Below are 27912 nucleotides of genomic sequence, written 5' to 3' on the forward strand. Positions count from 1 at the left end.
GAAAATTGAGTCCTGTTCAGTATTTGAAAATAGCAGAGGGTACAACTCTTCAAAGGGAATTTTATTTTTCTTGGATGCTGTTTCTTGTTTAGTGCATTATGTGGAGCTTTATGAGTATTTTATGGGGTAAAGACATGGTGATAAATGGTGATGATAACAATTATTATACAACAGGTAGTTCCGACCAAGCAATCTGATTGGTCAACTAGACATTTAGAACGTGATCAAATCAGCATGACAGCACACCTAGCCGTGCTCGTCACTAAATATTACTCCGTCATATTATCATACAATATATTTAAATATAACGCTACGCTAACTCTGTTCAGCCTTGATGTTACCAGACGCTCTGCATCCTCCATCAGCTGTGCCGGTGAATCGGTGACACGGCGCTACTAGCTTAAAAATACATGTGAAGTTCGCGGACATAGTAGCTAAATCTGTCCATGGAAAAATTATTTTTTTCAGCAGATATCTTAGTTACAACAAGTTTGAGCTAGCAAGGCAGTTTTGTGTTTATATGTGTGGTATTTATTCAGTTTGGGAAATCCCGCGATCGCTAGAAAGCATTAGCTCAAGTTGGCTGGCTGACTAGAAATCGTCTCTGTTGCTAGGTCGTTACTAAGGCTCCGCCTACTTGCTGGAGTAGTAAACTAGGTTCCATTACATAGGAGTCTACTGGCGTGACTGATTGTTTTCCAGTTATTAGTCAGACCCCATGTATTTCCAGGGAAACGGAGACAACACTAGCAAAATGTTTTTTATTTTGAGAGCGAATTGCCCCACAATATGAATACATTTTGTTTATATCTTTTATTTTGTTGGTAACTGTTGTTGGTAACTGTCAGTGATGCTTACGGACCTCGGCGCTGACCGCATCACTGTCGTGCCAATAATGACGGTAACGCACACCCTCTCGTGTAATATTGCTTAATTCTGTCAGCAGTTTAAATATCAAAACACTTAGGCTATGACACATCTTATCTGAGTAAAATACAGGCCAGTAAATGCACTTTATTCAAACATATTTGACAGCAGGATTAATTTTCCACAACGTAACACTGATTAGCAGACCAAAGACACTGACTGCTGAACTTATGGAGTTCTATAGACAGACATGGTAACAAACTGTGGACAACACCGGCCTCTAGTGGTTGATATACAATAACCCATGGATTTTGTGCAAATATACTGTGGTTAAAACTGCTCTATGCTCTTCAGCTGTGCTTACTAACAGAAATAAAAATAAAAATATGATAACTCTTTACAAATCTTGTGTAAGTATTTATTTTTCCTTTCAACGCGCTTATCATGTTGATGATCAGTCGGGTCAGTAAACCCCAGCCCATCATCAGCCCCAAAATGTATTCATTCATCACTCCACCATATGGAAACCTTATTATTGTTGGGTCTTGTGTTAATACTACTCATCTCCTCAACAGTAAGGGTGCAGGATACAGGGAAATAGAAATGTGTCTTCATTAATTTGCAATTGATATATCATATTCAAAGCAAGATCTATTTCAACATTTTAATAGCTTCAGTGTTCAGTTTTTGAGTAGTTTTACCCATCAGCTATGGTTTAGTTATCAGCCCTTGCCTCCCCTGCCTTATATTTTGCACTTTGATGAGTGACCTTTTATTGCTCTATTAACTCCCTGTCTGGCCTTATTGAAAAATTTAGGTTTATATTTTTATTTTCCTATTGTTTTTTTTTAACTACACAATTTGTTTTTCCTGTTTGAAAAACAAATTGCAGGACAAAACTTGTACTGCTGCTTCCTTATTGCTGCGGCATGGGTTTGTATCTTGTCCTTTTGCTGCATGTCATCCCCCTCTCTCTGCCCTCACTTTCCTGTCACTCTACTATTATCAATAAAGGCAAAAAAAGCCACAAAAATATAATAAAACTTGTATTTCACTGAACTGCAATATTTAGCCGATTTTCCAATTATTGCAGTGATGATAGACATAAACCTAAGAATTTATTATAGAGATTCTGAAGCATACCATTGCTTTAGATTTTTACAGCAGTTAGCTCTATTCAAAACCATATAGTTCTATTGTGAAAAGAGAGTAAACTGGTCACATTTAGTGCAGGTCACACTAATGTCAAAATGCAGTTGGAGTCTAAATTGTTCTTCATGCACGAACCTGTCTCAAGACACACCAAAAATGCCACACTAACCTAACCAGTCCGCTAATTTTAGCCACAATCTACTGATGTGCTATTGTGCAATGAGACTAGCACTGGATACAGGCTCAAGGTACTGTATATTTTCTGAAACAGCTGAAAAACCAACTTGTGGTCTGATCAGCTACTGAGATCAATTGGTTAACCAGCTTAGAACAATTTACATCAGGCCATGGTCCAGTGTTAGCTAGATATTACAGTAGTTTAGATTTTCTGGGATCTACAATTGTCATATAATTACACTAATTACAAAGCATCCTGGTCACCATCATGAGGTGGTAGCTGGAATTGAGTAAGAAATGAAATAAAACAACAACAGAGAATGCAGAGAATGCCTTCAGACAGAAGACAGAGATGCAGATGAGATCTGATCATTTCCCCTCAGTCTAATACATCTCAAGTACAACAACCAACCACAAGCACCACACATGATGGTTAGAATTTGATAGAATTTGATTGCATGACCAAGGATATTGTTGTAAGTACTTGATAACCCCCATACACACACATGCCTACTATCTGTGTGGGACATGCCAGAGTATAGAGAAGAGCAAAATTCTGGGTGACCACAAAATTCTAAAATGTCAAATTGGTCAGGGCCACGGGCTTGGGTAGAGCAATATGGCAAAGAGCCAAATGGGCTAACTGATTGAGGCTGGCTGCTTTTGGACGTACAAAACAAATCGCATCAATCATCAGTCACAGTTACACCTGTATCGTCTCTTTTCAGTGACAGCAGTTCTGCCCGGGGCTTGATCACCTGAAGCATCTCCTTCCACACAAAGAACTGCAGGTGACTTTCATAAGGTCCCAGACAGAGAGAGCTGCAGGTCACCTGAAGATCATCTGCTCTGGGCCTGAATAAACTCTCTCGAAGCTCTCGAATCATCATGGTGTTATCCTCAGTCCAGCTCTGTAAGAACCTCTCAGAGTCTGGAATTTCCAGAACTATGGTCACCTTCACCTCCAGCTCTCTCCTCTCAGACAAAGCTGTGTCCATAACATTTAACTTCTCACTCATCTTCTCCACAGCCTCTCTCTCTTTCTCCTGAAGTTCATTCTTTATGTCATCTTCTCTCTTTCTCATGAATTGGTGCATCTCCTCAAACTGGGTGCTGATCTGAGTCATCCACCCTGTCTTTTAAAGATATATGTCACTAAGCTTTTCATTCCACCTTTTGTTAATAGCAAGATGATTACATTAAAATAACACACTGATGTTTCCAGTCATAGTTCACTTCAACAAACTGGAAAAGAAGGATTATAATTGTTTGTCCTACAGCCCTACAGTCTACAGTATGAGACTGAGGAGACAGAAGTAGTGCAGAAGTGTAACATCACACTCTAGTGGAGACAGAGTGGAATTGCTGGCTGGCTAGTTGGTGGCAGGCTTTATTTCTGTTTGGAAATTTTACAACAAAACAGCGAGAAAGGTATGGTATACATGTGAAGAGGCTACTAATTTTGTACTTCACTAAATTTGTTGTTATGTTGTGATTGGTAGTGTTTTACATCACTGTTGCAAAGACGATTCACCACTTGTGCCCCCTCTGCAGACTGCAGAGTGAAGACAAATATGAACACAGAAGTGGTGAGGTGAATTTTTCCTAATGCTAATTGAATAATGGGACTGGAATAAACTTGTATAGGGAGGCGAGTTGTACAGCCTGATTCTGTACATAGGAGCAGATGATTGTCTCATCTATAGCTATATGTCCGCTCCTAGAGAGTAGTAAAATATTGGTGTTCTCTGGATGAGATAATTTATGCTGCATCAGTACTGTGTGTGTGCAGTGATGAGAATAGTAAGAATAGCTGACAACTATATGATCTAGTACTGACTAAAGCCTCTGAGAAACACAAAATAAAACAAAACATACTCAATTTTTAATCCCTTCACTCAACACACAACAGCTGGATATGCATGACACAACATAAATGCTACATTATACAGCAATACAGTGAATACATTAAAACCCTGCAAAATTCAAATCATAGGAGCGTCCTGGTGGCTCAGTTGACTAAGTTACACACCAGGCACCTGTGACGCCCTGGTTGTGAATCCAGTCTAGGACCTTCGCCTCATGTCATCCCCTCTCTCTCCCATCTGTCCTGTCTCTCTCCACTGTAAACCATCCAATAAAACTAGAAATGTCCATCAAATAATGAAAACAAAATAACAACAAAATCATAGTCATCAAAACATTCACACTTTCTAGATTATGAGGGGGAATTCTCAGATTACAATGCAGTTCACGTTCTCACTGAATTTCGGTAATTCTCTCCCATCTGTCTCATGGGGATTTAAAAAAAGTGAATTACCATTTCAACAAAATGCAGTTTAAGTCTAAATTGTTCTTCATGCCTCATCGTGTCTCAAGACACACCAAAGGTATCACACTAATTTAACCAGTCTGGCAACCTCAACCACAATCTACCTCACTCTGCTGTGATATGAGACTAGGAACACTGGATGACTGGAAGTACTTGATAAACATACATGCTTTTGGTGATTGTGATATATGTTTTATAAAATATGTTATAATGTCTTGCTCACCAAATCCACATATTAAACAAAAAATGTGTATATAAATAAAAAGAAATAAAGAAATAAAGTTTTACAGGTGAATATAAAGAAATATGAGAAAAACAACATGTAAACACCTTGCCAATTTGTCACAATACTATTCCTTTATGAATATGGAACATTTTATTAAATCAACATAAGTATTTAGAGGATAAGTAATACTTTGTTTGAATTTATACAGCTGTTTGATTGTATGTTTACATGCTTATCAATGAAATCAAGGTGTTACGGTTAAGAGTCTTTCATGATTATACTGGACATATTGAAAATGATGAAAAGGTAATCTGATACTCATTGCCCCAGTGATATATCCACTCCCTATAGTTTCTACAGTGCATACAGTAGATGCTCAGCCAAATAGCACAAGGGATAATCACATCAGATGCTGTGTGTTGGTTAAAAAAAGAGAGAAAAGAAAAGGATAGTTGAGCTCATACTCAAAATATTACAATTTTGCAAGATGAGTTTCATAGTAACTTTTACTTGTCTTTGTTATTTAATCATTTACATAATTTTAGCAGGTGTCAAGAGTATTTTGTTATTAGATTTTTTGAAGTGGACATTACATTTTGGAACCAAACTATAAGAATATGCAACTTACAATTGATACTCAATATCCCTTTACTGGGATTTTTTTTCAAGGGCCCAAGGATTTCCTGATGGCCCAACATCCCACAGTTCAGTACCAGCACACTGTCAGAGGGTTAGGATCTGCTGCCTCACTGTATCCAACATTAAAGTGTGCTGACACTGGCATTGACATGAAACGTGGGCTCATAGTATGAACATGTTTCATATTGTCTGCATCGTAGAAGGAAAGCTCCTCGGAGGAGCAGTTAAGGTAAATCCCAATCTTTCGAGGTCTGCCTGTAAATGTTAGCTCTGTTACTGAAGATTGACTGCTGACGACATATTTTTGGCTTTCGTACTTCAAGAAATGATCTTTTACCCCAAGTTCCCAATAATCTCTTTTTCCAACATCTATTTCCCAGTAATGCTGCCCTGAGGTGAACCTTTGGAAACTGAATGCATGATTTGTCTTTCTGTTATCAAATTTTCCAAATGAACTGTCATTATATTGCCTACTATCTGTGTGGGACATGCCAAATGCTGGGGCATTGCTACATTTGGAAAAGCTGAAACCCGTGCCAAATGAGGAAGAACCCGTGGCTTGGGTAGAGCCGAATCCCGTGCCAAATGAGGAAGAACCCGTGGCTTGGGTAGAGCCGAATCCCGTGCCAAATGAGGAAGAACCCGTGGCTTGGGTAGAGCCGAATCCCGTGCCAAATGAGGAAGAACCCGTGGCTTGGGTAGAGCCGAATCCCGTGCCAAATGAGGAAGAACCCGTGGCTTGGGTAGAGCCAAATCCCGTGCCAAATGAGGAAGAACCCGTGGTGTCGGTAGAGCCAAATCCCATGCCAAATGAGGAAGAACCCGTGGTGTGGGCAGAGCCAAATCCCGTGCCAAATGAGGGAGAACCCGTGGCTTGGGTAGAGTGAAATGAGAAACCTGGTTGAGATTGGATGCTTTTGGACTTACAAAACAAACTGCGCCCATCATCAGACACAGTTACACCTGTATTGTCTCTGTTCAGGGAGAGCAGTTCTGCCCGGGGCTTGATCACCTGAAGCATCTCCTTCCACACAAAGAACTGCAGGTGACTTTCATAAGGTCCCAGACAGAGAGAGCTGTAGGCCACTTGAAGATCATCTGCTCTGGGCCTGAATAAACGCTCTCGAGTCATCATGGTGTTATCCTCAGTCCAGCTCTGTAAGAACCTCTCCGAGTCTTGAATTTCCAAAACCGAGGTCGCCTTCACCTCCAGCTCTCTCCTCTCAGACAAAGCTGTGTCTATAATGTTTAAGTTCTCACTTATCTTCTCTACAGCCTCTCTCTCTTTCTCCTGAAGTTCTTTCTTTATCTCATCTTCTCTCTTTCTCAGGAATTGATGCATCTCCTCAAACTGGGCGCTAATTTGGCTCATCAGCTGACGGGACGTCTCTTGGGTTTTTGTTATTTCTTCCCTCTGTGTGTTGGCTAAACTCTCTATAGCACGGATATCAGCAGAAAGGTTCTCCATACCCTTCTCCAGCTCCCGCCTCCGAGATGTAGCTGCCTCTTTGATTGGTTTAAACTTGTGTCCATCATGCCTCTCCCCATCTCGGCATACAACGCAAGCTAACTGCTGCTCTGTTTCGCAGAAGAGTTTAAACTTTTCTTCATGTTCAGGGCACAAGCATTCAGCAACCTTAAATATAAATAAATAAATTAATAAATAAATAAAAATAATACAATACAAAGTGTAGAGGAGAAAAAAGAGGAATAGCCTACAATGATAAGGAAATGAGAGAATCCTGTTTAGAATGACTTGGCGTACAAACATAATTGACTGCATTGCATTAAAAATACCCCTAACTCACCTCTGTTTTCTCATTTCCCGGCTCCTTCTTTATCTTCTCAGCTTCTTTAGCTTTTTCAACAAGGCTTTTCAGAATGTGGTTGGTTGTTGGGAAGTATTTCTCTTCAGTTGGAACAGTTGTCCGGCACTGTGGACACTGGTCCTGTGCACTCAGACAAATTGTGATACATTTCCTACAGAAAGAGTGTCCGCAGAGAAGACTCACTGGATCAGTGAAGAGAGTCAGACAAATAGAACAAGTCAAATCCTCTGTGTAAGAAGCAGAAGCCATGGCTCCTTCGTGTTTCCCCTTGCTCTGCCAGACTGACGTAGCAAATTTGGACATCACTTTCACTTTTCTTTCCTAGAAAAGCCACACCCCTGTCTTTTAAAGACATATGTCACTAAGCTTTTCACTCCAACTTTTGTTAATAGGAAGACGATTACATTAAAATAACACACTGATGTCCCCAGTCATAGTTCACTTCGATAAACTGGAAAAGAAACTATGGTTTATAAGTTTTTATCCTTCAGCATAGACTCAGAAGACAGAAGTGGTGCAGAAGTGTAACATCACACTCTAGTGGAGACAGAGTGGAATTGCTGGCTGGAAAGTTGGTGGCAGGCTTTATTTTTGTTTGTAAATTTTATGTTTTAATTTGAATAATGAGACTGGAATAAACTTGTATAAGGAGGCGAGTCGAACAGCCTGATTCTGTACATAGGAGCAGATGATTGTCTCATCTATAGCTATATGTCTGCTCCTACTAACACAAGAGAATAGTAAAATGTTGGTGTTCTCTGGATAAGATCATTTATCTCGTATCAGTACAGTGTGTGCAGTGATGAGAATAGTAAGAATAGCTGACAACTATATGATCTACTCCTGACTAAAGACACAAAAGAATACAAAACATACTCCATTTCAATCCCTTCACTCAATACACTAAAGCTGGATATGCATGACACAACATAAATGCTACATTATACAGCAATACAGTGAATACATTAAAATCCAGCAAAATTCAAATTCCAGGAGCATCCTTTGACTAAGGTGCACACCAGTTTACCCCACTCTGCTACTGTGTGCCTCATGTACAACAACCAAACACTAGCAGAATATAAACCCCCATACACACACATGCCCTCCCTCAACTACACACACACACACACACACACACACACACACACACACACACACGAAGCAATACAACTGAAAGCAAAAAGTAAGTTCAATTCCACAAGTTTATTTGTATTTGTATTGTACTGGTGCTCATTTTCTTCACTCTACTTTGCACCACTAAAGCTAAAGTTACATATTATATATATCCAGACAAAGGCAAGGCTGATTATAGAAATTGCTTGCTTTTGGTGATTGTGAGATCTGCTTTATAAAATACTTTTATAATTTTTTGTTTACCCAAACCACAGATTCAAGAAAATATGCCTAGAAATGATATAATGTTTTACAGGGGTATATACAGATGGAAAAAAAGATGAGAAACACAACATGCAAACATCTTGCCAATGTGTCACAATACTATTACTATACAAATGTGGAACAATTTATTAAACCAACATAACTATTAAGATGATAAGTATTCCTTTGCTGACATGGTATATTTACATTCTTATCATTCAGGTGTTATGGTTAAGAACCTCTCATGATGATGATGATTATTATTATTAATATTATTATGCATGAAATCTATATTGAAAATGATGAAAAGGTAACCTGATACTCATTGCCCCAGTGATACACCCACTCCCTAGTTTCTACAGCACAGGGGATGCTGTGTGTTGGTTAAAAAAATAAAGAGAGGAAAAGGATAGTTAAGTGCATACTCAAATTATTACAGTTTTGCAAGATGAGTTTGATAGTAAGTTCCATGTGTCCTTGCTATTTAATGTTTTATTTGATGTTTTTCTTTAATTTATACATTTTAGCAGGTGTCAAGAGTGTTTTGCTAAATTTTGTTTTTAACTGAATATTGCATTTTGGAACCACGCTAAAAGAATATGCAACTTGCAATTGATGCTATCATATTTATCTGTTATTTTGTGCAACGACCCAAGGATTTGCTGATGGCCCAACATCCCACAGTTCAGTACCAGCACACTGTCAGAGGGTTAGAATCTGCTGCCTCACTGTATCCAACATTAAAGTGTGCTGACACTGGCATGGACATGTGCCTTGAGCTCATAGTATGAACATGTTTCATATTGTCTGCATCATAGAAGGAAAGCTCCTTGGCGGAGTAGTTTAGGTAAATCCCAAACTTTTGCGGTCTGCCTGTAAATGTTAGCTCTGTTACTGAAGAGTGACTGCAGACTAACCCTAACCCTGCCCATCATACTTCAGGAAATTACCTTTTACCCCAAGTTCCCAATAATCCCTTTTTCCAACCTCTGTTTCCCAGTAATGCTGCCCTGAGGCGAACTCACTGGAACTGAATGCATGATTTGTCTTTCTAGGATGAGCAATTGCAGTAGGATAATGATTGTTATAACCGTATAATTTTTTGGTAGAGTGATATGAATGAGATGGGGCAGAGTAAAGTTGGCAAACTGATTGAGATTGGACCCTTTTGGATCTACAAAACAAACTGCGACCATCATCAGACGCAGGTATATCTGTATTATCTGTTTTCAGTGAGAGCAGTTCTGCCCGGGGCTTGATCATCTGAAGCATCTCCTTCCACACAAAGAACTGCAGGTGACTTTCATAAGGTCCCAGACAGAGAGAGCTGCAGGTCACTTGAAGACCTTTTGCTCTGGGCTTGAATAAACGCTCTCGAGTCATCATGGTGTTATCCTCAGTCCAGCTCTGTAAGAATCTCTCAGAGTCTTGAATTTCCAGAACTGAGGTCGCCTTCACCTCCAGCTCTCTACTCTCAGACAAAGCTGTGTTCATAGCGTTTAACTTCTTATTCATCTTCTCCACAGCCTCTCTCTCTTTCTCCTGAAGTTCGCTCTTTATCTCATCTTCTCTCTTTCTCAGGAATTGGTGCATCTCCTCAAACTGGGTGCTGATTTGGCTCATCAGCTGACGGGACGTCTCTTGGGTTTTTGTTATTTCTTCCCTCTGCGTGTTGGCTAAACTCTCTATAGCATGGATATCACCAGGAAGGTTCTCCAAACCCTTCTCCAGGTTCCGCCTCAGAGATGTAGCTGCCTCTTTGATTGGTTTAAACTTGTGTCCATCATGCCTCTCCCCATCTCGGCATATGACGCAAGCTAACTGCTGATCTGTTTCGCAGAACAGTTTAAACTTTTCTTCATGTTCAGGGCACAAGCACTCAGCCACCTTTAAAAAAAAAATCAAATCAATCAATAAATATAATAGTAGTAAAAATGATGATACAGTACAAAAAAAGAAAGGAGAATAAAAGAAAACAAGTGATTAGGGAATGAGAGGACCCTGCTTAGAATTTAAATGCCACTTCATTACATTAAAAATACCACTAACTCACCTCTGTTTTCTCAGCTCCCTGCTCCTTCTTTATCGTCTCAGCTTCTTTAGCTTTTTCAGCAAGGCTTTTCAGAATGTGGCTGGTTGGGAGGTATTTCTCTTCTGTTGGAACAGTTGTCCGGCACTGTGGACACTGGTCCTGTGCGCTCAGACAAATTGTGATACATGTAAAGAGTGTCCGCAGAGAAGACTCACTGGATCAGTAAAGAGAGTCAGACAAATAGAACAAGTCAAATCCTCTGTGTAAGAAGCAGAAGCCATGGCTCCTTCGTGTTCCTCCTTGCTCTGCCAGACTGACTGGCTTTTAGCAACTTTGAACCGTCAATTTCAGGGTGTGGAAAAGCCACACCCTGTCTTTTAGAGATATGTCATCAGGTTTCATTCCACCTTTTCCTAGCAAGTTAACACACTGATGCTTCTGTACATTCACAGATCACTCCAAACTGAAAAATGTATAATTGTTTATCGGTATAAGAATCAGAAGACAGTAGTGCAGAAGTGTAACATCACACTCTAGTGGAGACAGAACTGCTGGCTTGATAGTTGGTGACAGGTTTTATTTCTGTTTGGAAGTTTTATTACAAAACAACAGCGAGAAAAGTATGGTTACCACGTGAAGAAGCTAATTTTATAGATCACTAAATTTGTTGTTATGTTGTGATTGGTAGTGTTTTACATCACTGTTGCAAACATGAGTCACCACTTGTGCCCCCTCTGCAGACTGCAGAGTGAAGACGAATATGTACACAGAGGTGATGAGGTGATTTTTTCCAAATGCTAATTGAATAATGGGACTGGAATAAACTTGTATAAGGAGGCAAGTTGTACAGCCTGATTCTGTACACAGGAGCAGATGATTGTCTCATCTATAGCTACTGTATATGTCCACTCCTACTAACACAAAAGAGTAGTAAAATGTTGGTGTTCTCTGGATAAGATCATTTATGTCGCATCAGTACAGTGTGTGTGCAATGATGACAGTAGTATGAATAGCTGACAACTATATGATCTGCTCCTAACTAAAGCCTCTGAGACACACAAAGAGTACAAAATATACTCAATTTGTAATCCCTTCACTCAATACACTACAACTGACAGAACATAAACACTACATTGTACAGTAACACAGTGAACACATTAAAATCCAGCAACATTCAAATCATAGGAGCGTCCTGGTGGCTCAGTTGACCAGGTCCCTTTGACCTCCTGGTTTTGTCTCATGTCATCCCCTCACTCTCTGTATCTGTCCTGTCTCTCTCCACTGTAAACCATCCAATAAAAGTAGAAATGTCCATAAAATAATGAAAACAAAATAACAATAAAATCAAAGTCAACAAAACATTCACACTTTCTAGATTATGAGCGGACATTCTCAGATTACAATGCAGTTCATTTTCTCACTGAATTTGGGTAATTCTCTCATCTGTCTCATGGGGATTTAAGCAAAGTGAATTACCTTTTAAACAAAATGCAGTTCAAATCTAAATTGTTCTTCACGTCTCATCGTGTCTCAAGACACACCAAAGATACCACACTAACTTAACCAGTCTGGCAACTTTTGCCACAGTCCACCCCACTCTGCTACTGTGATATGAATTTACAACAGGAGACTCCAAAAGCTGGATAACAGGGTCAAGGTACTGTATGTTTTCTGAAACAGCTGGTAGCTGATTAACCAGATCATAGAACAGCTACCAACTCATAGACTGACCAGCTACCTGCTAAAACCAGCTACACAACACTTATTGATTAACCAGTTTAGACCAGTTTCCAACCAGCTGTGGCTCCAAACCAGTTGTAGTTAAATTTTACAGTAGTTTGGATTTTCTACGATCTACAATAGTTTTACAGTGACAGTAATAGCAAAGCATCCTGGTCACCATCAGGAGGTGGTAGCTGGATCTTCCAGCAGGGAAGTGAGTGAGAAATTAAAAAGCAAACACAGAATGCTTTCAGACAGACAAAAGACAGAGATGCAGGTGAGATCTGCTCCTTTCCCTCAATCTATTGTGCCTCATTTACAACCAACCACAAGCAGCACACATTAGGAATGGCTCTCTATCAGTTACACACACACACACACACACACACACACACACACACACACACACACACACACACACACACAAAACAATACTACTGAAAGTCAAAAGTAAGCTAAATTCCAAAAGTTTATTCTTATTTGTATTGCATTGGTGCTCATTTTCTTCTCTCCACTTTGCGCTGATAAAGCTAAGGTTACATATATTCAGACAAGATATATGTCACTAAGCTTTTCATTCCACCTTTTCATTAAACCTTTTTTTATTATAGAAATTACTTGCTTTTGGAGATTATAAGATCTCTTTTATAAAATACCTTAGAATTTCTTACTTACAAAATCTACAGATTATACAAAAATATGTGTAGAAATGAAATAAAGTTTTAGAGGTGAAAATACAGATGAAAAAAGATAAGAAAAAAAACATGCAAACATCTTGCCAATGAGTCACAATACTATTATTTTTTAAATGTGAAACATTTTATTAAACCAACATATTAGAGGTATTTAGAGGATAAGAATTCCTTTGTTGACATGGTATATCAATAAAACAAAGGTATTATGGCCAAGAGTCCTTCATGATTATGCTGAAAATCCATATTGAAAATGATGAAAAAGTAACCAGATACTCATTGTCCCAGTGATACACCACTCCCTAGTTTCTATAGTACATAGGTGCTCACCCATACAGCACAAGGGATAATTATATCAGATGCTGTGTGTTGGTTAGAAAAAGAGAGAAAAGACACAGAGAGTTGTGCATACTCAAAATATTGCAATTTTGCAAGCTATGTTTGATAGTAAGTAAGATAATTTAATGTTATTGATGTTACTGATTCGTTTTAGAGTTGTTACAATTTAAAAAAAAAAAAATGCACATTGTGTTTTGGAACCAAAACCAAGTATGCAACTTACAATAGATGCTCAGTATCATATTTATCTGTTATTTTGTGCAAGGACCCAAGGCATAGGCGGCCCCAGGGAGGGGCTTGGGGGTGCTGTAGCTACCCCTAGGATAGCCATAGCACCCCCCTAGCACCCCCAAGAAATGTCGGTGGTTTATTTAGAAATTTTAATTTTTAATGTGTGAATACTATCATTTATAATTTGAAAAATGAATAAATACATTAATAAAACAAACCAATTATTTTTAGACTAAAAAACATAAAGCCAACACAGGTGATCTGATTCGGCCAATGGGCGCAGCACGCATTGAACTTTTGACCTTCCACTTCCTGTTAGCCAGAGGCCAGAGCGCAATTTTTTGTAGCATTAGCTTACCATTGATCGTTTTTTACTCAATAAACGTCTACGTATGGAGACTCATGAAGGTGTAGACACAACGCTAGTAGTCACTGACCAGGACCAAGAAAAGCCGGAGGATGGAGATGAGGAAGGGGACCTGCACCTGCCCGCGATATTTTGGTTTACCAGAAAATTTAAGACTCTTAGTTGCACTGTAACATTAAATTGCACATAATGGTAAGTGCATGATTTTTTTCCCCTCTGTTGCCTATTATGAATGTAATGCATTTGGTGGTTGAGGCACAAATTCTGACTCCTTATAGTTATCTCTATGCGATGCTCATTCATATAACATTAGGTCTATGGAGGAACGGAATACTGTTGACTCATTAGTCGAGGTGTTGGTAACTGGCAGCATGAGTTTGTGATCTCAGAATCTGAGGCTGAAATGTGCGCAAACCTGTGTCTGTTGTTTGCTGCTTGTGTGCAAGCCCTGTCCGTGGCATAATTGTGTGAAATCTTATATTCAGAGAGGTGTGTTTACGTAGGCAGGCTTGTGAACCTTACATCTATATCCCATGAGCTGAATATCTCACCTTGTGTTTAACACAGAATGACATTGTAACTGTCGCGGAGCGGGTACTGCGTATGTGCGCACTGCGTGTGCGCGCATGTGTGTACGTGTGTTGGGGGTGTTGCAGTAGAAATTAAACTGTGGCGACCGGCACATTAATGGGAAACACTAAATTTCAAAGCACCTTCGCTGAAAAGTCGAGCAACCCCATAGCACCAGCAAAAGAAAATCTCTGGCGCCGCCACTGGCCCAAGGATTTCCTGATGGCCAAAAATCCCACAGTTCAGTACCAGCACACTGTCAGAGGGTTAGGATCTGTGTCCTTGCTGTATCCAACATTAAAGTACGCTGACACTGGCATGGACATGACAGTTTGGCTCATAGTATGAACATGTTTCATATTGTCTGCATCGTAGAAGGAAAGCTCCTTGGAGGAGCAGTTTAGGTATATCCCAAACTTCCGAGGTCTGCCTGTAAATGTTAGCTCTGTTATTGAAGATTGGTTGCAAATGATATATTTTTGGCCATCGTACTTAAGGAAATTGTATTTTACCCCAAGTTCCCAATAATCCCTTTTCCCAACCTCTATCTCCCAATAATGCTGCCCTGAGGTGAACTCATTGAAACTGAATGCATGTTTTGTCTTTCTATCACAGAATGTTCCAGAAGAACTGAAATTATTCTGCATGTGATCTGTGTGGGACATGCCAAATGCTGGGGCAGAGACAAATATGGTAGAGCCTGTGGTAGAGCCAGATCCTGTGGTAGAGCCACATAGGGAAGAGCTTGCGGCTTGGCCAAATAAGGAACCACCAGAGGCTTGGGTAGAGCCAGATCCTGTGGTGGAGCCAAATAGGGAAGAGCTTGCGGCTTGGCCAAATAAGGAACCACCAGTGGCTTGGGTAGAGCCAGATCCTGTGGTGGAGCCAAATAGGGAAGAGCTTGCGGCTTGGCCAAATAAGGAACCACCAGTGGCTTGGGTAGAGCCAGATCCTGGGGTGGAGCCAAATAGGGAAGAGCTTGCGGCTTGGCCAAATAAGGAACCACCAGAGGCTTGGGTAGAGCCAGATCCTGGGGTGGAGCCAAATAGGGAAGAGCTTGCGGTTTGGCCAAATAAGGAACCACCAGTGGCTTGGGTAGAGCCAGATCCTGGGGTGGAGCCAAATAGGGAAGAGCTTGCGGCTTGGCCAAATAAGGAACCACCAGAGGCTTGGGTAGAGCCAGATCCTGGGGTGGAGCCAAATAGGGAAGAGCTTGCGGCTTGGCCAAATGAGAAACCACCAGAGGCTTGGGTAGAGCCAGATCCTGGGGTGGAGCCAAATAGGGAAGAGCTTGCGGCTTGGCCAAATAAGGAACCACCAGTGGCTTGGGTAGAGCCAGATCCTGGGGTGGAGCCAAATAGGGAAGAGCTTGCGGCTTGGCCAAATAAGGAACCACCAGAGGCTTGGGTAGAACCAGATCCTGTGGTGGAGCCAAATAGGGAAGAGCTTGCGGCTTGGCCAAATAAGGAACCACCAGAGGCTTGGGTAGAGCCAGATCCTGGAGTGGAGCCAAATAGGGAAGAGCTTGCGGCTTGGCCAAATAAGGAACCACCAGAGGCTTGGGTAGAGCCAGATCCTGTGGTAGAACCAAATAGGGAAGAGCTTGCGGCTTGGCCAAATAAGGAACCACCAGAGGCTTGGGTAGAGCCAGATCCTGTGGTAGAACCAAATAGGGAAGAGCTTGCGGCTTGGCCACATAAGGAACCACCAGAGGCTTGGGCATAACCAAATGAGTGACCTGATTGAGATTGGATGCTTTGGGGAGTACAAAACAAACTGCGCCCATCATCAGACACAGTTACACCTGTATTGTCTCTTTTCAGTGAGAGCAGTTCTGCCCGGGGTTTGATCATCTGAAGCATCTCCTTCCACACAAAGAACTGCAGGTGACTTTCATAAGGTCCCAAATAGAGAGAGCTGTAGGCCACTTGAAGATCATCTGCTCTGGGCCTGAATAAACGCTCTGGAGTCATCATGGTGTTATCCTCAGTCCAGCTCTGTAAGAACCACTCAGAGTCTTGAATTTCCAGAACTGAGGTCACCTTCACCTCCAACTCTCTCCTCTCAGACAAAGCTGTGTCCATAGCGTTTAACTTCTCACTCATCTTCTCTACAGCCTCTCTCTCTTTCTCCTGAAGTTCTTTCTTTATCTCATCTTCTCTCTTTCTCAGGAATTGGTGCATCTCCTCAAACTGGGTGCTGATTTGGCTCATCAGCTGACAGGACGTCTCTTTGGTTTTTGTTATTTCTTCCCTCTGTGTGTTGGCTAAACTCTCTATAGCATGGATATCACCAGGAAGATTCTCCATACCCATCTCCAGCTCCTGTCTCAGAGATGTAGCTGCCTCTTTGATTGGTTTAAACTTGTGTCCGTCATGCTTCTCCCCATCTCGGCATATGACACAAGCTAACTGCTGGTCTGTCTCACAGAACAGTTTCAACTTTTCTTCATGTTCAGGGCACAAATACTCAGCCACCTTTAAAAAAAATTATAAAACAATCAATAGACAATAATAGTAATACAAATGATGATAATGCAATACAAAAAGGAGAGGAGACATTTTACTGGCACTTGCACTATGAGTATATATAAAATGATTGCTTTGCATTAAAAATACAGTAAAACTTTATATTAAGTGTTAATTAACTAATGTTAACTAATGCATTTACTAACATGAATTAAACATGAATAACAACATTAACAAAGATAAGTTAATGTTAAATGCACAATAAACAACTGCATTAACTAATGTTGTTATCAGTGTATTAGGTCTAATAGGCCCAATCCAAAACCAGCCCCTAACCCCTCGCCCTATCCACTACCCCTCCATCTGTGCGTTCACGTGGAGGGTTCGCCATATTAAGGGCTGTCCCAAACCAATTAGCAGGGAATGTAGGTGGACTGTTAAACCCTCCGATAGCGAGTCTGCATCGATGCAGACTTACGATCATCTAGCAGGAAGCACACCTACAACAGGAGAATGGAGGAAACACCATTCAAATGTTAAGTTCCATCTTTCTACTTTGTCAAGTGTTTTTGATCATGCACACACACCTTTGTTTTTCTCACGCTGACTTTACAGCCTCAAACAAAATCACAGAGGTTAAAAGTAGAAAAGGCAAGGCAAGGCAAGTTTATTTATATTGCACATTTCATACACAACGGCAATTCAAAGTGCTTTACATAAATAAAATAAAAATAAAGACATAGATAAAAAGACAAGTGCAATAAGATTAAAAAGATGAAGAAACGTGAAAGTGCATTAAAATCACATTTAAAAGAAAATATAAAAGATTTAAAAAAAAATGTATAAATAAACATTCCAGTGACACAGTGTGTGCAAATGAGTGTTGCCCTAAATGTCTTAAAAAGCCCTGGGAACAGAAAGGTTTTAAGCCCTGATTTAAAGGATTCTAAGGTGGAGGCAGACCTTAGATTTTCTTAAAGTTTGTTCCAGGCATAAGAAGCATAACAACTAAAAGCTGCTTCTCCTGGCGGGTTCATAACATTGAAGGAGATCAGAAATGTAAAGCTGCACTTTCATGGGAGTGGGGTTACTGATGGCAGGCGGCACTGAGTTGGGTTGAAATGCAATATTTTCTAAAATTCTCCTGCTTCCCATTAAGATGGCTCAAATCTGAGTAAAGATTTGTTTTCTTCCACCCTCAAATACCCCAGTAACATTGTGAATTCCATGTTTACAACGTCCACTATGGGAGAAACAACAACAAAACTACAAAACCCACGCAACAAGGCTTTGAAGTTCTCACAGGAAGTGCCAAACAGTGCAAACTGTAGTTTTTCCGGGTGGAAGGTTGCGGCAAACTACTCAATACTACAAAGATGCAATACAATCTGAACCAACAGGTTGATGTTATAAGATGATGTTTTAAAAAAATACAAAAATGTACTTTTGGTGGTGCTATTTTGCAGCGATTTCATCAGCTATGTTTCATGGGCAGAAAGAGGTATGTTCAATGACAAAACGGATTATGCAACGCTTTGAAACGGAACTCCTGGCTGCGTTCTTTTATTGAAATTATGCTTATTGTAAAGTAGAGGTAACAATACAGTCGTTATAGAGTGCTATCTTTCATGGAGTTTATTGAGATGCCACTGAAATAACTTGCTATATAGGTTATGAGCCAAATTTATTTATTTATTCATTTATCAGATGACATCAAATGGTAAAATGCAAGCGTTTTTTGTTTTTTTTTCCCATTTGGCCTTGAAATTGATCTACAACCATACTAACCAATGTTTTAAAAATCAATATTAGCACCAAAGAGCTCAAGCAAAGAAATGCAGAAAACCGGAATCCCTTATTTGGGTAGAAAATGTAGGCTAGATTATGTTTTCCATGGTCCAGGAGAGAACGCTGTAGGCGTCCAATACTGCCGCGAGAGGTTTTACCATGAAGTCTATGGAACACCTGGTGCGTCCTATACAGACGCGAAAGGGTACCTTTACCTAACCCTAACCCCAGTTGTAGGAAGACAACCTTTTCAATTATTTTACTTAAAAACGGCAGATTTGATATGGGCTTGTAATTATTAATTATTGAAGCATCAAGATTATTCTTTTTCAGAAGAGGCTTGATAACTGCAGTTTTCAAGGCCTAAGGGAAATCACCTGATAAAAGGGAACTGTTGACTATCTGCAGTAAATCTGATGCAATACAATGAAAAACATTCTTAAAAAGGCTTGTCGGTAGACTATCAAGGTGGCAGGTAGAAGACTTTAGATGCAACACAACTTCTTCTAGTGTTTTGTAATCAACTGGATTAAACTGTGACATGTTAGCTAGATTTGTTTTGTGTAAATACAAATGTTACAGAAATTGTACTTGAAATGGAGGTGCTGACTTGTCTAATCTTCTGAATCTTTTCAGTAAAAAAGGAGGCAAAGTCATTACATGATTGGGTGGAGGGCAGTTCAGAGGCTACTTTCACTTGGGGGTTAGTCAGCCTATCAACAGTGGAGAATAAGACACGTGCATTAAAGTTTTTGTTGATGAGGTCAGAAAAAAATGATTGTCTAGCTCTCTTCAATTCTAAAAGATGCGTTGTTTTTCTTTGTAAATGTCATGATGAACACTGAGCTTTGTTTTTTGCAAAGGTGAATAGGAAAATAGGTGAAAAGGAGAATATCACTTTGTCCCTAAGGTCGCTTGAGTTGTGGCAAACCCATAAATGCCTTTATGCATGCATACATAAAATTTAATTTGCATGTCATTCTCATGATTTTGGATGTTATGTGCTTACAGTGACAACCTGTTATTATTGCCTCTCATAACGAGCAGGGCATCTATCGGTTGCCATGGTGATGACTACTTCCAATTCTTCTGGTACAGTGGCAAGGGCGTCCAACAGTTTGTCAATTTATTTCTACCCTCCCCCTTCATTAGAAGTGCCCTCCAGAGCTGCGAGTGTAACTTGACTTGGAGTGACATTTAGGTGAAGTGGTAATGGGTATTGGCTGGTTTGGGATTGAATATAGACTGTAAAAAACAGATGGATGTAGTGAGTGTGATGTCATCCATAGGTTTCTGAAGGGCCGTTTTGAAGCCATAAGATTGGGTTTACGATCGCCGCCATGTTGACATTTTTTGGAGCCAGCGCAGCCAGAGCGAAGCCGAGGGTTGTCTGCAGAGCCGCAGCACCGCCTGCTATTGGCCCGTAATCAACGATCGCCGGTCACTGGACAGGCGACCTGTCAGTCACTAGGAAAACCCCGTTCTATAACTGTTATATCCTGTTAATGACACAATTATTTTGAAAAAAGGACACACATTAGAAGAAGTGAAATTAGCTACTGATACCTCTTGTCGAAAAAATGTACTGACTTTATATTTTCAGTGAGAAGTTGGGTTGTGATCCTATTGACTTGCATGGAGTTGGGCCGGGTTTGGAGTCTTTTTGGAGCATCTAGCGGACGGTAGAGGAATTGCCGCCTGCTGCCACTTCCTTATTGGCTTCAAAATTCACCCCTGGTTTTGGTCGCTTAGTGTTGGGAATAACGTGTTAACACGGTAATTACTTGTTATTTATTTTTTTATTACTTTTTTTTAATTACTATTTATTTTTTATTTATTTATTTTTCCCAGTAATGCAGTAGTGTAACACACTACTGTCAAATTTTCAGTAATCACATTACAGTTACTGGGCTTGTAAAAATTGTGTTACTTTCGTTGCACATAGAATTTCAAAAGAATTATGCCACAATTCATTGAATTAAAACAATCAATATTGAATATATTGAATTAATATTGAATGCCAATTTTGCCTGTGGCTTTCCCCTTTCCGCTGATATGCACATGCGTGCACAGACTGCAACACCTGCTGTACTGTAGTGGGATGTAAACAAAATAGAGGCGCAATGGCTTGAATTTACGTCACGTAAAGATAAGAATATCACCGTGAAATGTGTGTCCTGTTATGTCCAGGACAGAGACACCTATCCAGAGCTGCAAACTCAACAAGCAACCTGTCCAAGCACTTGATCAAGCAAGATCGCCACATGAAACTCATAGCAAAAGATCCTCCATCCCGTCCCCCAGAGACAGGCTGGCCATCTGGAAGTTCTGGAGAAGTCCAGAACAGCCGCTTATTCCAGGACAGCCGCCGGCCACTGGCCTGGCCCATTCGGCCGTGCACACATTGCTAAGATCTAAATGGCGGTTCTTATTATTTCTGCGTCAGAATTATATCGACAGTCGCCACAAAGAGCGCTAATGCAACCATTTGGTTCCTGAGCCTCATAACACCTGAAGAAGTACACGACTGGAAGTCAGATCGTGAGCTACAGTCAGACGGTTAGCATACAGAAAAAGGTATGCATGGAGTCAAGACAAGTCAAATTTACTGCACGTCATTCTCATGGTTTTGGATGTTATGTGTTTACAGGACAGTTGCAACCTGTTATCCTTGCCTCTCGTAAAATTTGACATGGCAAAACAGCGGCGCGAGCAGGGTGTCTATCAGTTGCCATGGTGACGACTGCTTCCAATTCATCCGGAGTGGCGAGGGCATCCCACAGTTGTATTTCTACCCTCCCCCTTCATCATAAGGCCCTCCACAGCTGCGAGTGTAACTTGATTTCGAGTGACACTTGGTGGTGAAGTGGTGGTGGGTGAAAAAATATGTGATAAAAAGCATAAGTCATTGGAGAGTGCCCTTGTGTCGTCCATCTCTCAGTGAGTATTCTAGTTAAGCTGTGCTGAACAAAAATATGAATGCAATATGTAAAGTTTTGGTCCCATGTTTCCTGAGTTAAAATATCCCATTAATTTTCCATAAAAAGCTTATTTTTCTCTAATCTTCTATACAAGTTTGTTTACATCCCAGTTACTGAGCATTTCTCCTGCCCAGAATTTCTCTCAGATGATTTTCTCTTAAGTAAAATCTTGAAAATTGTTGCATGTTGCTTTTATATTTTTGTTCAGTTTAGAATAATATCATATTATTATGATACCACTTTGTATCATGATACTTTGGCTGGTATAATATCATGAGGTAAGATTAAGGTGTCACCAGGGACTGCGAAGTATCCACGTGCCGGTTCTGGTGGGCTGGTCTGGGTCAAAGTCCAGGGCTGTTTTTTTTTACACCAGTCCATCCCTGCCGTCCCCTGACAGATGATGGTGAGAATGCCTCAACCCCTCCTAAACAGCCAGGAGCCAAGATTGAATTTCTCATCCATTTCCATAGCCTCTATTATCAAATAATTTCTCTCATTGAAATATTTTACCTTGAGGCAGCTTTTGAAGTAAGTATATAAACAAGCACAGACCCTGTACAGACCCACGGCACGTATGTTCAATTCTATGCACTGAAGCACTGCGGCACAGTTAAATGACCTAATTCCAAAGCCGAGTTACTGTCTGCAAATCCCCGTTACTGACTGTGGAATGTTAAGTTTCACTTTTCTTTTCACACCGGGAGACTCTGTGGATTGAGTTCAGTGCTGCTGGTCTGCTGTCTATACATCTCCAAATTACAGACATGACATTATGCATTAGAGATCGATTTAGATCCATTTATATACAGTGACCAACTTTTGATTTTGTGCCTCTGTATGGGAAACACTGCATCTCACATTCAAAGACGCCCACTAGAGGCCATCTGAGGAAGTGCATCATCTCACTAAGCGTTACCTGACTGACTGACTGCCTGACTGCCTGACCTGAATTTGCCTTGTGATGCCCTCGGCTGCGGCGTGGGAAAAATAGACTTGAATACGCTTCTTTTGGCCTATTCAATAGACTTGTTGTTTCAATCCAGACCTTGCCTTGCCCTTGGACAGTAATGTCTTAATGTTTACTTACTTTGCATTACATTATTACTTGTTTGATAAAGCGCAAAAAAAAATATAATTTGTGTCTGTCAATGTACTCTCCATTGTAGTAAGGAATAGATGATTAGTATCTTTTAGGAAGTAATGAGTAATGTGATTACTTTCCTCACAGAGTAATGAGTAAAGACCTTCCTTTTTACTCGAGCATTTTCTTAAATGAACACACTGTATTTGTACATTATGTTTGCTTGTATGTGTGTATGTATATGTGTTTTTATGTGTATGTATGCATGGATGCTTCTGTTTATTTGCACATTTTTGCTGTTTTATTCTGTTTTTATGTAAAGCACCTTGAACTGCTTTTGTATGAGATGGTGCTATACAAATACATTAGAACTGAATTGAATTGAATTAATGTCATTACAATTTAGAGAAAGTAATGAGTAACTGGTAATGGATTACTTTTTCTGGGTAACTTGGTAATGCTAATGTATTGTCTAAATTGAACCCTCAACTCTTCATGTATTACTTAAACCTATCTTGGCATTAACTAAAGTGAGTACGTCATAACAAACAATACCTAAAATGAATAGTGTGTTATTCGTGTAATTTGGTATACCTGTTGTAAACCGTAAACTCTTCATGTATTACATCCTGGCATTAACTAAAGTGATTAGGTCACAACAAGCATTACCTAATGTGGATAGTGTTAGTCATTTCAAATTAACTAATCTTTGTTAATTTCATGTTTAATTCATGTTAGTAAATGCATTAGTTAACATTAGTTAATGAACACTTAATGTAAAGTGTTACCAAAAATACCACTAACTCACCTCTGTTTTCTTATTTCCGTTTCCTGCTTTATCTTCTCAGCTTCTTTAGCTTTTTCAGCAAGGCTTTTCAGAATGTGGCTGGTTGTTGGGAAGTATTTCTCTTCAGTCGGAACAGTTGTCCGGCACTGTGGACACTGGTCCTGTGTGCTCAGAGAACTTGTGATACATTTCCTACAGAAAGCGTGACCGCAGAGAAGACTCACTGGATCAGTGAAGAGAGTCAGACAAATAGAACAAGTCAAATCCTCTGTGTAAGAAGCAGAAGCCATGGCACCTTCGTGTTTCCCCTTGCTCTTTCACACTGACTGACTTAGCAAATTTGGACATCACTTTCACTTTCCTTTCCTGGAAAAGCCACACCCTGTCTTTTAAAGAAATGTGTCACTAAGCTTTTCATTCCACCTTTTGTTAATAGCAAGATGATTACATTAAAATAACACACTGATGTCCCCAGTCATAGTTCACTTCAACAAACTGGAAAAGAAACTATGGTTTATAAGTGTTTATCCTTCAGCATAGACTCAGAAGGCAGAAGTGGTGCAGAAGTGTAACATCACACTCTAGTGGAGACAGAGTGGAATTGCTGGCTGGATAGTTGGTGGCAGGCTTTATTTCTGTTTGGAATTTTTACATTTTAATTTGAATAATGGGACTGGAATAAACTTGTATAAGGAGGCGAGTTGTCCAGCCTGATTCTGTACCTAGGATCAGATGATTGTCTCATCTATTGCTTAATGTCCGCTCCTACTAACACAAGAGAGTAGTAAAATGTTGGTGTTCTCTGGGTAATATCATTTATGTCGTATAAGTACAGTGTGTGTGTGTGTGTGTGTGCAGTGCTGAGAATAGTAAGAATAGCTGACAACTATGTGATCTATAGTCCTGACTAAAGCCTCTGAGACACACAAAATAATACAAAACATACTACATTTTTAATCCCTTCACTCAATACACTACAGCTGGACATGCATGACACAACATTAACACTACATTATACAGCAGTACAGAGAATATATAAATTCAGCATAATTCAAATCCTAGGACTGTCCTTTGACTAAGGTGCACACCAGGTTCCTGTGACTGCACTGTAAACTAAAGAAATGTCCATAAAATAATGAAAACAAAATAACAATGAAATCAAAGTCAACAAAACATTCACAATTTCTAGATTATGAGGGGAAATTCTCAGATTACAATGTAGTTCATTTTCTCACTGAATTTGTCTCATCTGTCTCATGGGGATTACTGTTGGATTACCTTTAAAACAAATTGTTCTTCATGCCTCATCGTGTCTGAAGACACACCAAAGATGCCACACTAATTTAACCAGTCTGGCAACTTCAACCACAATCTACCTCACTCTGCTGTGATATGAATTTCGACAAGGAGACTAGGAACAGGCAAGTACTTGATTACACAAATGCTTTTGGTGATTGTGAGATATGTTATAATTTCTTTCTTATCAAAACCACAGATTAAACAAAAAATGTGTATAGAAATAAAGAAATAAAGTTTTACAGGTGAATATACATATTAAAAAAAATATGAGAAAAACAACATGCAAACATCTTGTCAATGTGTCCCAATACTATTCCTTTTTAAATGTGTAACATTTTATCAAACCGCCATAAGTATTTAGAGAATAAGCATTCCTTTGTTGACATGGTATATTTATATGCAATGAGGTGTTATGATTAAGAGCCTCTCATGATTGTATTATACATGACATCCATATTGAAAATGATGAAAAGGTAACCTGATACTCATTGCCCCAGTGATACACCCACTGCCTAGTTTCTACAGTACATAGATGCTCACCCATACAGCACAAGGGATAATTACATCAGATGCTGTGGATAAACAAGGCTAGAGTCTAACAGCCCTGCAACGTTGAATTTTGTGGAAGTGTCTCTGCCGGGAATTGAACTCAGGTCTCCCACTTGAGAGTCTGCAGTCTAACTCCCTGCGGGCCACGTGACCCATAAAGTGATGAACACGGCAACTGACTGAAGCACCGACAATGCCAAAAAAAGCGAGAAGAAAAGGATACAGTCGTTGAGTGCATACTCAACTGCAAAGTGAGTTTGATAGTAAGTATCACTTGTGTTTATCTATTTTTTTTTATTTAATTTCATTAATTTTACTCATTGCTTTTTGCAGGTGTCAAGGGTATTTGGCTACATTGTTTTTTACTTTTGGATAATGAATTAAGGAACCAAACTAATTTTGCAAGATGAGTTTGATAATAAATGAGCTAGTAGTTGTTCTTTTTATTCATTTGTTTCAGCAGGTGTTACCACAGCTCATACTCAAAATATTAAAATGAGTTTGATAGTAAGTAGTAAGTAAGTCACTTGTATTTGTTATCCATTTAATTTAAATCATTTTACTCATTCATTTTAGCAGTTGCAATAGGTCAATTTTTCTTTAAAAAATTGGACATTACATTTTGGAAACAAAACCAAGTATGCAACTTACAATAGATGCTCAGTATCATATTTATCTGTTATTTTGTGCAAGGGCCCAAAGATTTCCTGATGGCCCAACATCCCACAGTTCAGTACCAGCACACTGTCAGAGGGTTAGGATCTGTGTGCTGACTGTATCCAACGTTAAAATAAGCTGACACTGGCATGGACATGAGACTTGAGCTCATAGTATGAACATGTTTCATATTGTCTGCATCGTAGATGGAAAGCTCGTTGGAGGAGCAGTTTAGGTAAATCCCAAACTTTTGAGGTCTGCCTGTAAATGTTAGCTCTGTTACTGAAGAGTGACTGCAGACGACATATTTTTGCCCATCATACTTCAGGAAATGATCTTTTACCCCAAGTTCCCAATAATCCCTTTTTCCAACCTCTGTTTCCCAGTAATGCTGCCCTGAGGTGAACTCACTGGAACTGAATGCATGATTTGACTTTCTAGGACAAGCAATTGCAGTAGGATAACGATTGGCAAAACCATAGGATGAGTGAAAAGAGTGAAAAGCTGGGGCAGTGTTAGGTTGGCAAACTGATTGAGATTGGACCCTTTTGGACGTACAAAACAAACTGCGCCTATCACAAGACACAGGTATATCTGTATTATCTGTTTTCAGTGAGAGCAGTTCTGCCTGGGGCTTGATCACCTGAAGCATCTCCTTCCACACAAAGAACTGCAGGTGACTTTCATAAGGTCCCAGACAGAGAGAGCTGCAGGTCACTTGAAGATCATCTGCTCTGGGCCTGAATAAACGCTCTGGAGTCACCATGGTGTTATCCTCAGTCCAGCTCTGTAAGAACCTCTCAGAGTTTTGAATTTCCAGAACTGAGGTCGCCTTCACCTCCAGCTCTCTACTCTCAGACAAAGCTGTGTTCATAGCATTTAACTTCTCACTCATCTTCTCTACAGCCTCTCTCTCTTTCTCCTGAAGTTCGCTCTTTATCTCATCTTCTCTCTTTCTCAGGAATTGGTGCATCTCCTCAAACTGGGTGCTGATTTGGCTCATCAGCTGACGGGACGTCTCTTGGGTTTTTGTTATTTCTTCCCTCTGTGTGTTGGCTAAACTCTCTATAGCATGGATATCACCAGGAAGGTTCTCCAAACCCTTCTCCAGGTTCCGCCTCAGAGATGTAGCTGCCTCTTTGATTGGTTTAAACTTGTGTCCATCATGCCTCTCCCCATCTCGGCATATGACGCAAGCTAACTGCTGATCTGTTTCGCAGAAGAGTTTCAGATTTTCTTCATGTTCAGGGCACAAGCACTCAGCCACCTTTAAAACAAATGAAATCAATCAATAAATATAATAGTAATAGAAGAAGATGATGATGATACAATACAAAAGGAGAGGAGACAAAGAAGAATACAATCATTAGGGAATGAGTGGACCCTGTTTAGAAATGATTGGCACTTGCAGCACTATGAGCACATACAAAATGATTGCTTTAAAAGAAAACACTAACTCACCTCTGTTTTCTCATTTCCCGGCTCCTTCTTTATCTTCTCAGCTTCTTTAGCTTTTTCAGCAAGGCTTTTCAGAATGTGGTTGGTTGTTGGGAAGTATTTCTCTTCTGTTGGAACAGTTGTCCGGCACTGTGGACACTGGTCCTGTGCGCTCAGAAAACTTGTGATACATTTCCTACAGAAAGAGTGTCCGCAGAGAAGACTCACTGGATCAGTGAAGAGAGTCAGACAAATAGAACAAGTCAAATCCTCTGTGTAAGAAGCAGAAGCCATGGCTCCTTCGTGTTTC

At 40.0% G+C, this 27912-nt stretch overlaps 2 protein-coding genes and 1 pseudogene across 3 annotated transcripts; all 3 read right to left on the reverse strand.

The window, feature by feature from the left end:
- Positions 1-3625: 3625 nt before the first annotated feature.
- LOC139657358 (nuclear factor 7, ovary-like) lies at positions 3626-27912 on the reverse strand. Of its 2 annotated transcripts, none has more exons than XM_071535161.1 (2): positions 27627-27912; positions 3626-7029 (listed from the first exon to the last, which is right to left on the reverse strand). In XM_071535161.1, exons 1-2 carry the CDS (start codon positions 27894-27896, stop codon positions 5461-5463), a joined length of 1839 nt encoding a protein of 612 aa, XP_071391262.1. In that variant the 5' UTR covers positions 27897-27912; the 3' UTR covers positions 3626-5460. The 2 variants fall into 2 exon arrangements, with proteins under 2 accessions (XP_071391262.1, XP_071391261.1); XM_071535160.1 differs by lacking the exon at positions 27627-27912 and adding an exon at positions 7202-7489.
- On the reverse strand, positions 9404-11274 carry LOC139657374 (nuclear factor 7, brain-like; annotated as a pseudogene).
- On the reverse strand, positions 12420-23962 carry LOC139657379 (nuclear factor 7, ovary-like). The gene is made up of 4 exons (XM_071535189.1): positions 23709-23962; positions 17608-17617; positions 16241-17029; positions 12420-15193 (listed from the first exon to the last, which is right to left on the reverse strand). The coding sequence occupies exons 1-4, from the start codon at positions 23948-23950 to the stop codon at positions 14795-14797; spliced, it is 1440 nt and encodes a 479-aa protein (XP_071391290.1). The 5' UTR covers positions 23951-23962; the 3' UTR covers positions 12420-14794.

Source organism: Centroberyx affinis, unplaced genomic scaffold (assembly GCF_046629955.1).
Source record: "Centroberyx affinis isolate AG114_WGS23_722 - 3 ecotype Tasmania unplaced genomic scaffold, CSIRO-AGI_Caff_v1 ptg002675l_1, whole genome shotgun sequence".
Classification (NCBI taxonomy): Eukaryota; Metazoa; Chordata; class Actinopteri; order Beryciformes; family Berycidae; genus Centroberyx; species Centroberyx affinis.